Genomic DNA, 16,088 nt, shown 5'->3' with positions numbered 1-16,088 from the left:
GGACGGATGGCTCAAAAGAAAGACAGATTTAAATGTTTTTCTCATTAAAAGAGATATGTTTTGAACCCTCATTCATTAATATTTGACAGGGAGTTCATTATTTAGTGCAAATCACAGCAGAACACAAGAGAAGTATCAATAATAGATCTGTGTGGAGGAGATGACCCCCAGCCTGCCACCTGGTCACACCAAAGATGTAACAATACTGTATGTCTCAAATGGCACCATATTCCCTATATAGTGTATTACTAGAGCCCATCAAAAGTAGTATACTGTTAAGGGAATAGGGTGCCTTTCATGACACATCCTTAGTCATATTCTATATCCTCAACATCCATCACAACAAAAGTTTGGTTCTTTCTGATGGTGAAGGTAGCTGACTATGATGCAAACAAAAATAATAACCAGATGGCAGCAAGAGACTACTCCAGACAACTCTCTATAGGTGTAATATGTGAAAGAAGAAAACACTGACAGCAGAATAGTTATAAAGTTTAGGTACTGGTAGTGGTTCTCCAAGTCTGACAGGGGAAAGAGAGGAGAGAGTTTGGAGAACTTTTGTATTTTAATTAGCAGCATCTAAATGATGAACGCAAAAGTATCAGAGGTTATCAATAGATGGCACTCACCTCTGCACTGGCACTTCAGGCAGCCCAACTCGTCCTGCTGGAAGCCCATTGGACAGGGTTTGTCACAAGGTAACTCTGGACACTTCTTACAGCGGCAGATATCACAACCATGCTTGTTCTTTCTGATGGGAGTAGAGGAGAGAGAGGTTAACATCACTTATTCACAAGGTTGGAAAATATAGGTCCTAATTTATATAGTATATGCTACATTATCTGAAACGGAGAGCCTATAAAATCCACCTTTGCTGAGTGGGACGGCCCATATCCACTAGAGATGATGTCAGTTGATATAACAACAAAGGCCATTCATTTTCATTGGAAGAAAAGCGATGAGAAGCGAAGTGTCTGGGGGAACGTTGGACGATGCAAAAATGGCGAGGGAGCGTGAACAGGGCGAAAGCTGAATTTTATGCAAATACTCAGCGATATCGCGGCGCAATACACCAATCGAAGCTCACTATAGCCTCTAGCCCCTGCTAGATTGGCTGTTGATACCTAGCACTACCTAGCATGCTGTTGGCTTGCTAGCAACCACATGACGAGCCACTCTGGATGAAGCTAGCGTGGCTATGCGAAGCATCACTGGTTATAGATCACAACCGTGAGGGTGGCCAAAACGGCCATCACGGTGGGTGTTGCAGTGAGGAGGCAGAAAGGACATCAGTTTTTCTGCCAAAGGTTTGGGCTTTTATAGGCAATGTTGACAATAAATAGGCGCCAAAAGTGCTTAACATACGTACAAAGGGCAACAATAGGAAGAAGAGCAACATAAGTCACTGCACTGACCTAACCCAAGCCTCAATAATGCCTGAGAGCAATTTGCATGAGCTGCGGCAAGTAGGCCTACAGTATAGTCTGACTCCCTCCAAAACAAGATATGAAAGGTTTAAGAATACATTGTACCCACAATGCATTTCATCATGGAACATATTGTACCATTTCACACTTCACTCCTCCCCCGGGAAAATCAACATGTTTGCATGAACCACAACACAGTTGAGCTCTTGAACACCCTTCCGTTTGCCTGTCACAATCTCCGACCAGGAAACATGAAAGTCCCCTGTACAATTAGCCTGTGAGGACAAATAAAGTAAGCATTTACATTTCTTTAGCTTAACTTTATTGTTAATGATCATTAGTGATCACTTTGTAGTTATACTTTTAGTCAACAAACACAGCTCAGTATTCAACACTATTTTCCCCTCCAAGCTCATTACCAAGCTTAGGAGCCTGGGACTAAACACCTCCCTCTGCAACCTGATCCTGGCCTTCCTGATGGGCTGCCCCAGGCGGTAAGAGTAGGCAACAACACATCCTTAATGCTGACCATCAACAGGACCCTGAACAGTTTCTACCCCCTCAAGGGTAGAAACTGGGGTGGCAGGTAGCCTAGGGGTTAGAGCGTTGGACTGGTAACCAAAAGGTTGCAAGTTCAAATCCCCGAGCTGACAAGGTCTGTCCTTCTGCCCCTGAACAGGCAGCTAACCCACTGTTCCTAGGCTGTCATTAAAAGTAAGAATTTGTTCTTAACTGACTTGCCTCGTTAAATAAAGGTAAAATATATATATTTTTTAAAGGGTGTCCCCTCCTCCCTGTTTTCCAGGACTGCATGGCCACGCACGACTCCAACACTTTCATCAAGTTTGCTGACGACACAACAGTGGTAGGACTGATCAACGACAACAATGAGACAGCCGATAGGGAGGAGGTCAGAGACCAGGGCAACAACCTCTCCCTCAATGCAAGGCAAATGAGCTGGTAGTGGACTACAGGAAACAGAGGGCCCCCTTCCACATCGATGGGGCTGTAGAGGAGAGGGTCGAGATCTTCAAGTTCCTCGGTGTCCACATCACTAACGAATTAATACGGTCCACACACACCCACCCACCCAGTTCTGAAGAGGATACGTCAGAGCCTCTTCCCCCTCAGGAGGCTGAAAAAAAGTTACACAGCTGCACCATTGAGAGCATCTTGACTGGCTGCATCACCGCTTGGTACGGCAACTGCAAAGGCACCCGACCGCAAGGCGCTACAGAGGATGGTGAGTATGGCCCAGTACATCACTGGGGCCGAGCTCCCTGCCATCCAAGACCTCTACTCCAGGCAGAGTAAGGCCCCCCAAAAATTCCCTGTGTATATATTCCTCGTGTCACTATTTCTATTTTGTATTGCATTTTTATCTTTATCTTAACTTTGCATTGTTGGAAAAGGAGAATTTCACTGTTAGTCTGCACCTGTTGTTTACCATGCATGTGACAAATACAATTTGATTTGAGCCGCAAACAAAATGTTTGGTGCCAAAACCAAACTAACTGGCAAACCCTCATCAGATTTTACATATATTTTTAGCAGCAGCTTACAACAGTGCTTGTATTTCAGCCTATGGAAAAACAATATACCAAATCACACTGTAAAACTGTAATCACACATCAATTCCAGTTGAATAAATAGCCAAAATACTGTGCCATTAAATTGAAATAAAAAACATGAATGACAGAAATCTGTGCTAAAATAAGACTGTGCATGCTACAGTAGTCTATAGTGAACGTGAGAATATTAAGCTGTGATGGTTTCAACTCTCACCTCAATAAAACAACAACACCGATTACAGATGACGCCCGTCAACTTTTAGTTTGCCATTGTGTTTGTTTGTGTGACATGCTTTAATTTACAGCAGAAAAAGTTTGTTTGCCGTGGTATCTGTATCATTAGTTTGACATGGTTTTTGTCATTGCATGGAGAGGTAAACACATAGCAAACAGTCACACAAACATATCAGAGACAGCTGTGTGTACGTTCCAGCTAGGTGCCAATGACAAGCAGCACCAATGTCATCAGTTAAAACAAGGACAGAGATAAGAGAGAGAGTGTGTGTGTGTGTGTGTGTGTGTGTGTGTGTGTGTGTGTGTGTGTGTGTGTGTGTGTGTGTGTGTGTGTGTGTGAGAGAGAGAGAGAGGCATTGTGTGTGTTTACACGCGTGTCAACAGATGGCACAAATGACTGACCATGGGGACGTATCAAACAAACGCTTCGCTCTGTGGCTCGCTGCTCTGACCAGACAGAGCAGAGCACCTTTCCTTTCCTAAATCAAAATTCACGTTCCAAATCCCCCCTGTCCCATCCAGGCCCTCCTCTATCCCTCCATCCTCCCCCTCTTCATCCCTCCCGCCCCTCCTTCTATCCTCCCCCTTCTCCCTCTCCTGCCCACTCTCTTATCTCATGAATAATAAGATTGAGGAGGAACAGCCATGTACAATCCACATTTGGTTTGGTGATAAGGAGCTATCAAGGGCCATTTCAGTTGTGGGGAATATCAATAGAGTCTGTACGGAGAGGAGACGGCAGCCCGTTGAATTATTCAAACGAAACACTTTGCTGCTCGAACATAGGGTGTAAGCTATAACTTTGACGGCGCATAAATAGATATCTAAAATTAGAATCTTAGATGCAAGCATTCACGCCGTGCACACTCATTCATGAGAAAGGAATGAGAGAGAGAAAGATAGGGGAGAGAGAAGAAGGGAGCGAGAGGGGGAGAGAGGAAGAGAGGAAGGGAGATGAGAAACAGAGAGCGAGAGAGAGAGCGAGAGAGAGAGAGAGAGAGAGAGAGAGCGAGAGAGGGAGAGAGCGAGAGAGGGAGAGAGAGCGAGAGAGAGGGAGAGAGAGAGAGAGAGAGAGAGAGAGAGAGAGAGAGAGAGAGAGCAACGATTGGTTCAATGCAGGCACAGACCAGTCGAGTAACACCTTTACTGTATGTGACAGACCATTGTTGAGGGAGAGTTTAGTTTATGATAGGAAGGTAAATGTGTGGACAGGACACTGCCTGCCACCTAAGCGTTTTACTCTCTGTCATATCCATAACTATTCTGTCATAATGATTCCTAGCAGGCCAGCTGGCTGGTTGGTCCACACCACAGTTAAGATACAGCGCAGATGGATTATAGTGCAGGTGGACCGGCCTCCCTGGGGAATTATAGAAAAGCTGCTAGCTGCCCACTAGAAAATCTGTTATGAAAGAGAAGGTGTACTACTATTACTACAAGGGAGAAGCGGTCTTTAAACGAGCAATCTGCAGTTGAAACAAAGAAGTCATCCGGTCATACAATTTACTTTGTTTCCAAACATTGGAGTAAAGAAATCTTATATTTGGGGGTTTTGATGGGGTATGACAGTCTTATCTAAGCTCATTAAGTTATATTCTTCAAGAATCAAATGGGTATGTATTATTATCTTCTGTCCAAAAATAGATCGTAGTAACTGCAGATTGTCCTTTTAAAGCCACAAACTGTCATTTATAGCCCCGCTATAAATCTATTCCGTGAAACAACTTTATATTTTGGCTTCTGATGGAGTAAGACAGTTGTGGGGCAATTATTGTCATGTACTGTCATGTTGTGTCTTGTCTCTGTCCTTTCCCTTCACCCTGTCTCCCTCTGCTGGTCGTTGTTAGGTTACCTTTTCTCCCTCTCTTTCCCCCAGCTGTGCCTTGTCTCCTCCTAACCACCTCGTCACCCCTTTTCCCACCTGTTCCCTTTTTCCCTCTGATTAGGTCCCTATATCTCTCTCTGTTTCTGCTCCTGTCCTTGTCGGATTCTTGTTTGTTGTGTTTCATGCCTGAACCAGACTGTCGTCATGTTTGCTGTAACCTTGTCTTGTCCTGTCGGAATCTGCCGGTCCGTCTGAGCCTACCTATGTTTGGTAATTAAAGAAGCTCTGTTTAAGTTAATTCGCTTTTGGGTCCTCATTCACGCACCGTAACAGAAGAATCCGACCAAGAATGGACCCAGCGACTTCGGATCCTCTCCACTCAGCCGTCGGGATCCAGGGAGCGATGCTAGGCAGACACGAGCAGGAATTGTCTGCTGCTCGACATGCCGTTGAGACCCTGGCCACCCAAGTCTCCAACCTCACAGAACAGGTTCACCATCTCCGCCTCGATCCACCGGCCACTTCCAGGGCTTTCGAATCTCCGGAGCCCAGAATCAATAACCCGCCGTGTTACTCTGGGGAGCCCACTGAATGCCGCTCGTTCCTCACCCAGTGTGATATTGTGTTTTCTCTCCAGCCCTACACTTTCTCCAGGAGCACTGCTCGTGTCGCCTACGTCATATCTCTCCTTATTGGACGGGCTCGTGAGTGGGGCACGGCAATCTGGGAGGCAAGGGCTGAGTGTACTAACCAGTATCAGGACTTTAAGGAGGAGATGATACGGGTTTTTGATCGATCTGTTTTTGGGGAGGAGGCTTCCAGGGCCCTGTCTTCCCTATGTCAAGGTAATCGATCCATAACAGACTACTCTATTGAGTTTCGCACTCTTGCTGCCTCCAGTGGCTGGAACGAGCCGGCTTTGCTCGCTCGTTTTCTGGAGGGTCTCCGCGCAGAGGTAAAGGATGAGATTCTCTCCCGGGAGGTTCCTTCCAGCGTGGATTCCTTGATTGAACTCGCTATTCGCATTGAGCGACGGGTTGATCTTCGTCACCGAGCTCGTGGAAAGGAGCTCGCGTTCTCCGTTGCCCCCCTCTCCGCATCACTACCATCTTCCTCTGCCGGCTCGGGTGCTGAGCCCATGCAGCTGGGAGGTATCCGCATCTCGACTAAGGAGAGGGAACGGAGAATCACCAACCGCCTCTGTCTCTATTGCGGTTCCGCTGGTCATTTTGTCACTTCATGTCCAGTAAAAGGCCAGAGCTCATCAGTAAGCGGAGGGCTACTGGTGAGCGCTACTACTCCTGTCTCTCCTTCAAGATCCTGCACTACCTTGTCGGTCCATCTACGCTGGACCGGTTCGTCAGCTTCCTGCAGTGCCTTAATAGACTCTGGGGCGGAGGGCTGTTTTATGGACGAGACCTGGGCTCGGGAACATGACATTCCTCTCAGACAGTTAAAGGAGCCCACGGCCTTGTTCGCCCTGGATGGTAGTCCTCTCCCCAGGATTCAGCGTGAGACGCTACCTTTAACCCTCACTGTTTCTGGTAATCATAGTGAAACCATTTCTTTTTTAATTTTTCGTTCACCTTTTACACCTGTTGTTTTGGGCCATCCCTGGCTAGTTTGTCATAATCCTTCCATTAATTGGTCTAGTAATTCTATCCTCTCCTGGAACGTCTCTTGTCATGTGAAATGTTTAATGTCTGCTATCCCTCCTGTTTCCTCTGTCTCTTCTTCACAGGAGGAGCCTGGTGATTTGACAGGGGTGCCGGAGGAATATCACGATCTGCGCACGGTGTTCAGTCGGTCCAGGGCCACCTCTCTTCCTCCACACCGGTCGTATGATTGTAGTATTGATCTCCTTCCGGGAACCACTCCCCCCCCGGGTAGACTATACTCTCTGTCGGCTCCCGAACGTAAGGCTCTCGAGGATTATTTGTCTGTAGCTCTTGACGCCGGTACCATAGTCCCCTCCTCCTCTCCCGCTGGAGCGGGGTTTTTTTTTGTCAAGAAGAAGGACGGGTCTCTGCGCCCCTGCATAGATTATCGAGGGCTGAATGACATAACAGTGAAGAATCGTTATCCGCTTCCTCTTATGTCTTCAGCCTTCGAGATCCTGCAGGGAGCCAGGTTTTTCACTAAGTTGGACCTTCGTAACGCTTACCATCTCGTGCGCATCAGGGAGGGGGACGAGTGGAAGACGGCGTTTAACACTCCGTTAGGGCACTTTGAATACCGGGTTCTTCCTTTCGGCCTCGCTAACGCTCCAGCTGTCTTTCAGGCATTAGTCAATGATGTCCTGAGAGACATGCTGAACATCTTTGTTTTCGTTTACCTTGACGATATCCTGATTTTTTCACCGTCACTCCAGATTCATGTTCAGCACGTTCGACGTGTCCTCCAGCGCCTTTTAGAGAATTGTCTTTTTGTGAAGGCTGAGAAGTGCACTTTTCATGCCTCCTCCGTCACATTTCTCGGTTCTGTTATTTCCGCTGAAGGCATTAAGATGGATCCCGCTAAGGTCCAAGCTGTCATTGATTGGCCCGCCCCTAAGTCACGCATCGAGCTGCAGCGCTTTCTCGGCTTCGCGAACTTCTATCGTCGTTTCATCCGTAATTTCGGTCAGGTGGCAGCTCCTCTCACAGCCCTTACTTCTGTCAAGACGTGCTTTAAGTGGTCCGTTTCCGCCCAGGGAGCTTTTGATCTCCTCAAGAATCGTTTTACATCCGCTCCTATCCTTGTTACACCTGACGTCTCTAGACAGTTCGTTGTCGAGGTTGACGCGTCAGAGGTGGGCGTGGGAGCCATTCTTTCTCAGCGCTCCCTCTCTGACGACAAGGTCCACCCATGCGCGTATTTTTCTCATCGCCTGTCGCCGTCGGAACGTAACTATGATGTGGGAAACCGCGAACTGCTCGCCATCCGGTTAGCCCTAGGCGAATGGCGACAGTGGTTGGAGGGGGCGACCGTTCCTTTTGTCGTTTGGACTGACCATAGGAACCTTGAGTACATCCGTTCTGCCAAACGACTTAATGCGCGTCAGGCGCGTTGGGCGCTGTTTTTCGCTCGTTTCGAGTTCGTGATTTCTTATCGTCCGGGCTCTAAGAACACCAAGCCTGATGCTTTATCTCGTCTCTTCAGTTCTTCAGTAGCCTCCACTGACCCCGAGGGGATTCTCCCTGAGGGGCGTGTTGTCGGGTTGACTGTCTGGGGAATTGAGAGGCAGGTAAAGCAAGCGCTCACTCACACTCCGTCGCCGCGCGCTTGTCCTAGGAACCTTCTTTTCGTTCCCGTTCCTACTCGTCTGGCCGTTCTTCAGTGGGCTCACTCTGCCAAGTTAGCCGGCCACCCTGGCGTTCGGGGTACGCTTGCTTCCATTCGCCAGCGTTTTTGGTGGCCCACCCGGGAGCATGACACGCGTCGTTTCGTGGCTGCTTGTTCGGTCTGCGCGCAGACTAAGTCCGGTAACTCTCCTCCTGCCGGCCGTCTCAGGCCGCTTCCCATTCCCTCTCGACCGTGGTCTCACATCGCCTTAGATTTTGTCACCGGACTGCCTTCGTCAGCGGGGAAGACTGTTATTCTTACGGTTGTCGATAGGTTCTCTAAGGCGGCTCATTTCATTCCCCTTGCTAAGCTTCCTTCTGCTAAAGAGACGGCACAAATCATCATCGAGAATGTTTTCAGAATTCATGGCCTTCCGTCAGACGTCGTTTCGGACAGAGGTCCGCAATTCACGTCTCAATTTTGGAGGGAGTTTTGCCGTTTGATTGGGGCTTCCGTCAGTCTCTCTTCCGGCTTTCACCCCCAGTCTAACGGTCAAGCAGAACGGGCCAATCAGACTATTGGTCGCATCTTACGCAGTCTTTCTTTTCGCAACCCTGCGTCTTGGTCAGAACAGCTCCCCTGGGCAGAATACGCCCACAACTCGCTTCCTTCGTCTGCGACCGGGCTATCTCCTTTTCAGAGTAGCCTCGGGTACCAGCCTCCGTTGTTCTCATCTCAGTTCGCCGAGTCCAGCGTCCCCTCCGCTCAGGCTTTTGTCCAACGTTGCGAGCGCACCTGGAAGAGGGTCAGGTCTGCACTTTGCCGTTACAGGACGCAGACTGTGAGGGCTGCTAATAAGCGTAGAACTAAGAGTCCTAGATATTGTCGCGGTCAGAGAGTTTGGCTCTCCACTCAGAACCTTCCCCTTAAGACGGCTTCTCGCAAGTTGACCCCGCGGTTCATTGGTCCGTTCCGTATTTCTCGGGTCATTAATCCTGTCGCAGTTCGACTTCTTCTTCCGCGATACCTTCGTCGCGTCCACCCGGTCTTCCATGTCTCCTGCATCAAGCCCGTCCTTCGCGCCCCCGCTCGTCTTCCCCCCCCCCCCCCCCCCCATCCTTGTCGAGGGCGCACCCATCTACAGGGTTCGTAGAATTTTGGACATGCGTCCTCGGGGCCGTGGTCACCAGTACCTCGTAGATTGGGAGGGGTACGGTCCTGAGGAGAGGAGTTGGGTTCCCTCTCGGGACGTGCTGGACCGTGCGCTGATCGAGGATTTCCTCCGTTGCCGCCAGGTTTCCTCCTCGAGTGCGCCAGGAGGCGCTCGGTGAGTGGGGGGGTACTGTCATGTACTGTCATGTTGTGTCTTGTCTCTGTCCTTTCCCTTCACCCTGTCTCCCTCTGCTGGTCGTTGTTAGGTTACCTTTTCTCCCCCTCTTTCCCCCAGCTGTGCCTTGTCTCCTCCTAACCACCTCGTCACCCCTTTTCCCACCTGTTCCCTTTTTCCCTCTGATTAGGTCCCTATATCTCTCTCTGTTTCTGCTCCTGTCCTTGTCGGATTCTTGTTTGTTGTGTTTCATGCCTGAACCAGACTGTCGTCATGTTTGCTGTAACCTTGTCTTGTCCTGTCGGAATCTGCCGGTCCGTCTGAGCCTACCTATGTTTGGTAATTAAAGAAGCTCTGTTTAAGTTAATTCGCTTTTGGGTCCTCATTCACGCACCGTAACAATTATAAGTTACATTCTTCAATAGTCAATACATCATTCCTTAAAATGATAATTTAACATCAGTAACTATTGCAGATTGTACCTTTTAACTTGGCTAAGAGTGAAGGAGCCTTAGGTGTCCAGTAGTGAGTTAGACCTATATCCAGAACCATTCTGAACCGCTGACACACATAATCTGCTTCTCTAACTATGGTCATGTAATAAATCAGTAGAGCTGATGTGTGTGTGTGTGGGGGAATGATCTATTAACAAGCTCATCAAATGGAGACTGAGATTGAGGCATATTGTAATATTTGAGTTATTTTCTAACTCATTTAAATCAGAAGGTGGTATGGCTGTTGGGCATGTGCAGTAATTGTCCATTTGTACACAGTGCTGTATATGAAAGCTTTGGTTTTATAGCTCTACACGTGAGTTTTTATGCACAGCAAGCATAGGAGGTATGAGCATGTGTGTGTGTGTGTGTGTGTGCGTGTATGCGTGTGTGTGCGTGTGTGCGTGTGCGTGTGTGCGTGTGTGTGTGTGTGTGTGTGTCTGTGTGTGTGTGTGTGTGTGTGTGTGTGTGTGTGCATACCTTCTTAACCTGCAGACAAGATTCCTTAGTGAAAGCTGTAATAAATGATTTACTACTGATGTACCTCTGAGTAAATGGAAATCTGTGTATTCGGTCCGGTGAGCCTACATGCACGGTACTAGGGGCCAGGTGCATTTTGGAGAAGCTAAAAGAACATCCTGTTCGAAGATTAGCCCTTCAGTTTCACTATCAGAGGCTATCCTTTACGGTGTGCAACAGCAACACAGAAAACCCAATCAGTAGCCTGGGCGAAGCTGTCAACTCCACACGCGATGCCGGTTTAGCCAAAATGAGTTGTGGAGAAGGAAAAAGTTAGCATTTTGTCCGTTTAGGAGTACAACTCACTTAAGCATAACAGGCAAAGCATGTAACCAGGGTAATTTGTGACATACGTGTGAAGGAGCTGCGATTTCAATTACAATTGACCATCTGTCAGTCTGTCTAGCTCTGTGAAGATCTACTGCTTTATAACGGCTGAAAGTGACTGGCAAAAGTAGGCATAATTTACTCTGAAACGACGCCAATTTTGAACCGCTTCATATTTCAAAGCGTGGGGGTGCTGGAATGAAAACTATATGATAATTGTGTGAGTGCGGGGAATCAGCATGTTTGTTATTAAGTGTGTCTGAGTGGGTAGAGTGTTGGTAAAGACAGCGGGAGAGGAAGAAGGACGGAGGTAGAGAGAGGGAGGGAAGGAGGGGGATGAAGGGGTAGGGATGGATGGAGGGAGGGAGGGAGGGAGGGAAGGAAGGGAGAGAAGGAGGGAGCGAGAGAAGTGCTGTCTTACATGAATCCGAAGGGGCAGGCCTTGTCACAAACCACAGCCTTACACTTCTTGGGTCTGGGGCGACACTGACATACGTCACAGCCGTGGGCATCTGTCTGCAGGCCGAATGGACACTTCAGGGTACAGTCAGAGGTCAGGGCACTGCACAGCTCTTCTCCTGTAGGGAAAACACAGACGGAAACACATCAGACATCAGTTTATAGCCAAAACCTAACAGTCATTTAATAGTTCTAAAAGTCAATATGTCTTCATTGAGAGATACTCAAAATGAGGAATTGTTATTGAAACTCAAGAAGTCATGACTTATGATAATGCTCTTTTCTGACAGGCAGGGATACAAAACATTGTACATCTTTGTTTTTAAAAGCCCTTTCAAGATGTCTGAGTCTGCCCTCAGTGTTCCTTTAATCCATGTCTGATAATGTCCCAGACAGGTATAGTCATAGAAACAGCCAGACAGTCAGGAAGGAGAGAGAGAGCACCAGAGAACAATGTCTCAATGTCATTGGCCCAGGGCGAGTTCTGTCCTCTGTGTAAACCAATCCGATGAGAGGAAATAATAGACATATTGCAAAACAGGCTTCACTGACCGAGACGTCAGACCAAACCACGTCGTGAACCAAAAGGAAGAAAATGGACTGAAACAAGGACACACCCTGGATTTGTGTCATAAGAAACGCACATTTTCGTTTTACATTGGAAAACGTTTTAAAAAGTATTCTGCTGTGTACCCTAATGAATGTGGCCCAGTACTCACGTGTCTTGCAGTGGCAGGTGCGACAGCTGTTCAGGTTCTGTCGGAATCCGTATAAGCAGTCCTTCTCTGACAGGGAGCAGTTCTCTAATGACTGACAGGTAGGGGGCGCCATCGTGATGTAGGTGGGCTCTGAAGGAACCAACAAAAATCACACACACCACTTTGGAGGCAAGTCAACTGAGTAACATCACTCAACACACACTTACGACGCACAAGCGCACACACACACACACACAGCTTTGTTCTGGCATTATGACTAATAGGAGCCATCAGAGTCAAAAGCAATTTCTCCACAAACCCACACCTACCTTCCATTAAAGTGGGTAAATATCAGAGAACAATAGTTGAAAAAACCTGACAGCTACAATAATATTCTATACAAAGGCACGACCAACTGCCCTCTGTGACCCGACTCCTCCACTCCTCCATCTAATGCATATCGCTTCACATTGAGGTGTCTGCATTCCAGTTCAGTTTGTTTGAATCCATTAAAAGATTATACAGCACTTAATCATATCGGAGGGCGTTGGCTGGCCATATTTCACAGTCATGGACACCAGCACACGGTTTAGTTATGACAGCTTTGAAAAATTCCTCCCTGATGCCTGTCACCCTGGCTGGCTGCTATCTGCTGTATGTGGCTCCTCTCTGATGGGGAGGGGCCAGGACTAGTGCTGTTCTGTGATGATAAATATGAGGAGGGTTGTACCAGGGTTGAAGCGGGGACCAGACCAGGAAGTCAAAGAAGGAGTGGGGAGGAAGAGGAGGACAGGGGAGGGAGGAAGATATGAGGAGGTGGGAAGTAGGACAGGAGAAAGAAGATGGGGAGTAGGACAAGAGAAGGACAGGAGGAGGAAGAGGAGGTAGAGAGGAGGAAGAGGTGGGAAGGATGACATGTGGCGGTGGGGAGGAGGACAGAAGGAAAAGGAGTTGGCCAGGAGGATTTAGGGGGAGTACAGGACAGTCAAGGTCAGAGGAGACACCAGTGAGTAACTGCGGCTTCTCTCTGAAGTAGACTACACTATCGTGAATGCAAATCACGTGTACGCTGGCCAGTCTAGTCTGTCACAAGAGACTATGAATGTAATGATGCACAAGATAAACATAGCAGTAGAAAGAAAACATTCTGACAATGCTAATAATGTATAGACAATGCTAATAATGTATTGACAATGCTAATAATGTATAGACAATGCTAAATCTACTGGAAACCAAATCAAAAGAAAATGAATAGAAGCCTATGAGGACATTTAATTAAACAAAGGCAAACAAATGTGTTGCTGAAAGGTTGGGGTCACTTTGTGATGAATTCATTCCTGGTTAACACAAAATGGCCAGGTAGGGAGGGAGAGGAGGTCTGTCTGAAAACAGTGCAGTGCCAATTATTCTGGAGGTGCAAATTTAATTAAGTCCCATCAGATAAAAGTAACAAAATGACACAATGCTCTTTTCCCATCTGCTTTCCCCTCAAGGTTATTTGTCTCTGATGAACGCCTCCATGCTTTTATTTCAGGACTTATAGTTATTATGAATTAAGAATGAGCTCTCTCGCTCTGATTTCATTAACTTGCTACGACTTAGGGCTAAAACAAGGTGTCCCTGTTAACAAACAACTGGTGGGCAGGCTGGTAGGTACAGTAGCAGGGGCATGGCAATTCAAGGCATGAAACGAATGCATTGACAAATAGACCACACAAAAAACAGTACACATATGACCACAAAGCAACCCCCCCCCCCCCCCCCGCTCTTTATCCCCGGTGTAGGTGAGTTATGTAGCATTAAACGTTAAGCATGGCAGAGGACTCCAGAGGGCTTCATTCCAATGTGACAGCCTTGATTTGCTTAATTACACACTGTGTGTCTGGCACAATAACACCCCTGACAGAGAGGGGGTGTCACCTTGAGGAAACCAGCTCTCCTAACAAATAATAATTAGGAAATAAAAATGCATAAAGCACTGGCTTGGCTGTGGGGGAGCTAAATGAAGCTGCCGGGAGCAGAGGGCCGTGTGCCCTGGGGCCGCTGGGACAAGGGCAGGGTGTGTGTGTGTGTTTGTGTGCGTGTGTGGACTGCCTGGGAGGGACAAGGGCAGGGGTGACAGTGGCAGGACCTGGCTTCTGTTTACCTGGTGTTCCCAGAGGCCAAGTATATACAGAAGACCAGACCCATTACACACAGAGGACCAGACCCAATATAAACAGAGGACCAGACCCAGTTCAGACAGAGCACCAGACCCAGCACACACAGAGGGCCAGACCCAGTACAGACAGAGGACCAGACCCAGTGCACACAGAGGACTAGACCCAGTACACACAGAGGACCAGACCCAGTATACATAGAGGACTAGACCCAGTACAGACAGAGGACCAGACCCAGTACACACAGAGGACCAGACCCAGTACACACAGAGGACCAAACCCAGTACACACAGAGGACTAGACCCAGTACACACAGAGGACCAGACCCAGTACACACAGAGGACCAGACCCAGTACACACAGAGGACCAGACCCAGTACACACAGAGGACCAGACCCATTACACACAGAGGACCAGACCCAGTACACACAGAGGACCAGACCCAGTACACACAGAGGACCAGACCCAGTACACACAGAGGACCAGACCCAGTACACACAGAAGACCAGACCCATTACACACAGAGGACCAGACCCAGTACACACAGAAGACCAGACCCAGTACACACAGAGGACCAGACCCAGTACAGACAGAGGGCCAGACCCAGTACAGACAGAGGGCCAGATCCAGTACACACAGAGGACCAGACCCAGTACACACAGAGGACCAGACCCAGTACACACAGAGGACCAGACCCAATATAAACAGAGGACCAGACCCCGTTCAGACAGAGCACCAGACCCAGTACACACAGAGGGCCAGACCCAGTACAGACAGAGGACCAGACCCAGTACACACAGAGGACTAGACCCAGTACACACAGAGGACCAGACCCAGTATACATAGAGGACTAGACCCAGTACAGACAGAGGACCAGACCCAGTACACACAGAGGACCAGACCCAGTACACACAGAGGACTAGACCCAGTACACACAGAGGACCAGACCCAGTACACACAGAGGACCAGACCCAGTACACACAGAGGACCAGACCCAGTACACACAGAGGACTAGACCCAGTACACACAGAGGACCAGACCCAGTACACACAGAGGACCAGACCCATTACACACAGAGGACCAGACCCAGTACACACAGAGGACCAGACCCAGTACACACAGAGGACCAGACCCAGTACACACAGAGGACTAGACCCAGTACACACAGAGGACCAGACCCAGTACACACAGAGGACCAGACCCATTACACACAGAGGACCAGACCCAGTACACACAGAGGACCAGACCCAGTACACACGCAATACATGACAATGACAACACAGCTCACACTGACTGACCTCCCCTCAGGTAGAAAGCTGACGGGCTCCAACAGGCAACGTATTGTACTACTGCAACTGCCACACTGTCGGTGACTATCTTCGTGTAAATCAATCTAAACAACCATTGTAATTGTGTTAGAGTAATATTTGACGTTCCCCATACTGTAGACGAGACAATCCCATTGGTTGTTCCTCAGATGATTTTACATGGCAGAGAAATCAGGCTGAGGTCCTAACCAGTGAGCTGCGGGGGTTCTCTATGAAGGGTAGCCAGCTACACATCTCCAATGTCAGGAGTCTTTGTTAAGGAGGCAGAGCAAGATCATTAAAGGGATAACGATGTGAGGGCATGCATTAAACTGTGCTGCTCACCGTCTTATCTCTCTCTCAGACTATCTCTCATCCCCCACCAAGACACAATGGTCAGTATCTCCGATAGTGACATTGTAAAAACCCATCTCACAGTATCATACAAAAACTCATCCCATCCATGAATGGAATACAA

The 16,088-nt window shown here is 48.2% G+C and overlaps 1 protein-coding gene across 2 annotated transcripts in view; it reads right to left on the bottom strand.

Moving 5' to 3' along the window:
• The window catches only part of LOC139375090 (cysteine rich transmembrane BMP regulator 1 (chordin-like)), a 130,032-nt gene that overhangs the window by 14,351 nt on the left and 99,593 nt on the right, over positions 1-16,088 (bottom strand). For both annotated transcript variants that reach the window (XM_071116528.1, XM_071116527.1), the window contains exons 8-10: positions 12,167-12,295; positions 11,410-11,566; positions 630-751 (exon numbers count right to left, since the gene is read on the bottom strand). In XM_071116528.1, the coding sequence (XP_070972629.1) occupies positions 630-751; positions 11,410-11,566; positions 12,167-12,295 (408 nt within the window). The remainder of the gene's footprint in view (positions 1-629; positions 752-11,409; positions 11,567-12,166; positions 12,296-16,088) is intronic.

The sequence above is a fragment of the Oncorhynchus clarkii genome, chromosome 19 (assembly GCF_045791955.1).
Source record: "Oncorhynchus clarkii lewisi isolate Uvic-CL-2024 chromosome 19, UVic_Ocla_1.0, whole genome shotgun sequence".
NCBI classification, from domain to species: domain Eukaryota; kingdom Metazoa; phylum Chordata; class Actinopteri; order Salmoniformes; family Salmonidae; genus Oncorhynchus; species Oncorhynchus clarkii.
Note: the sequence above shows the minus strand (reverse complement) of the source record. Positions and strands in the feature narration are given on the sequence as shown.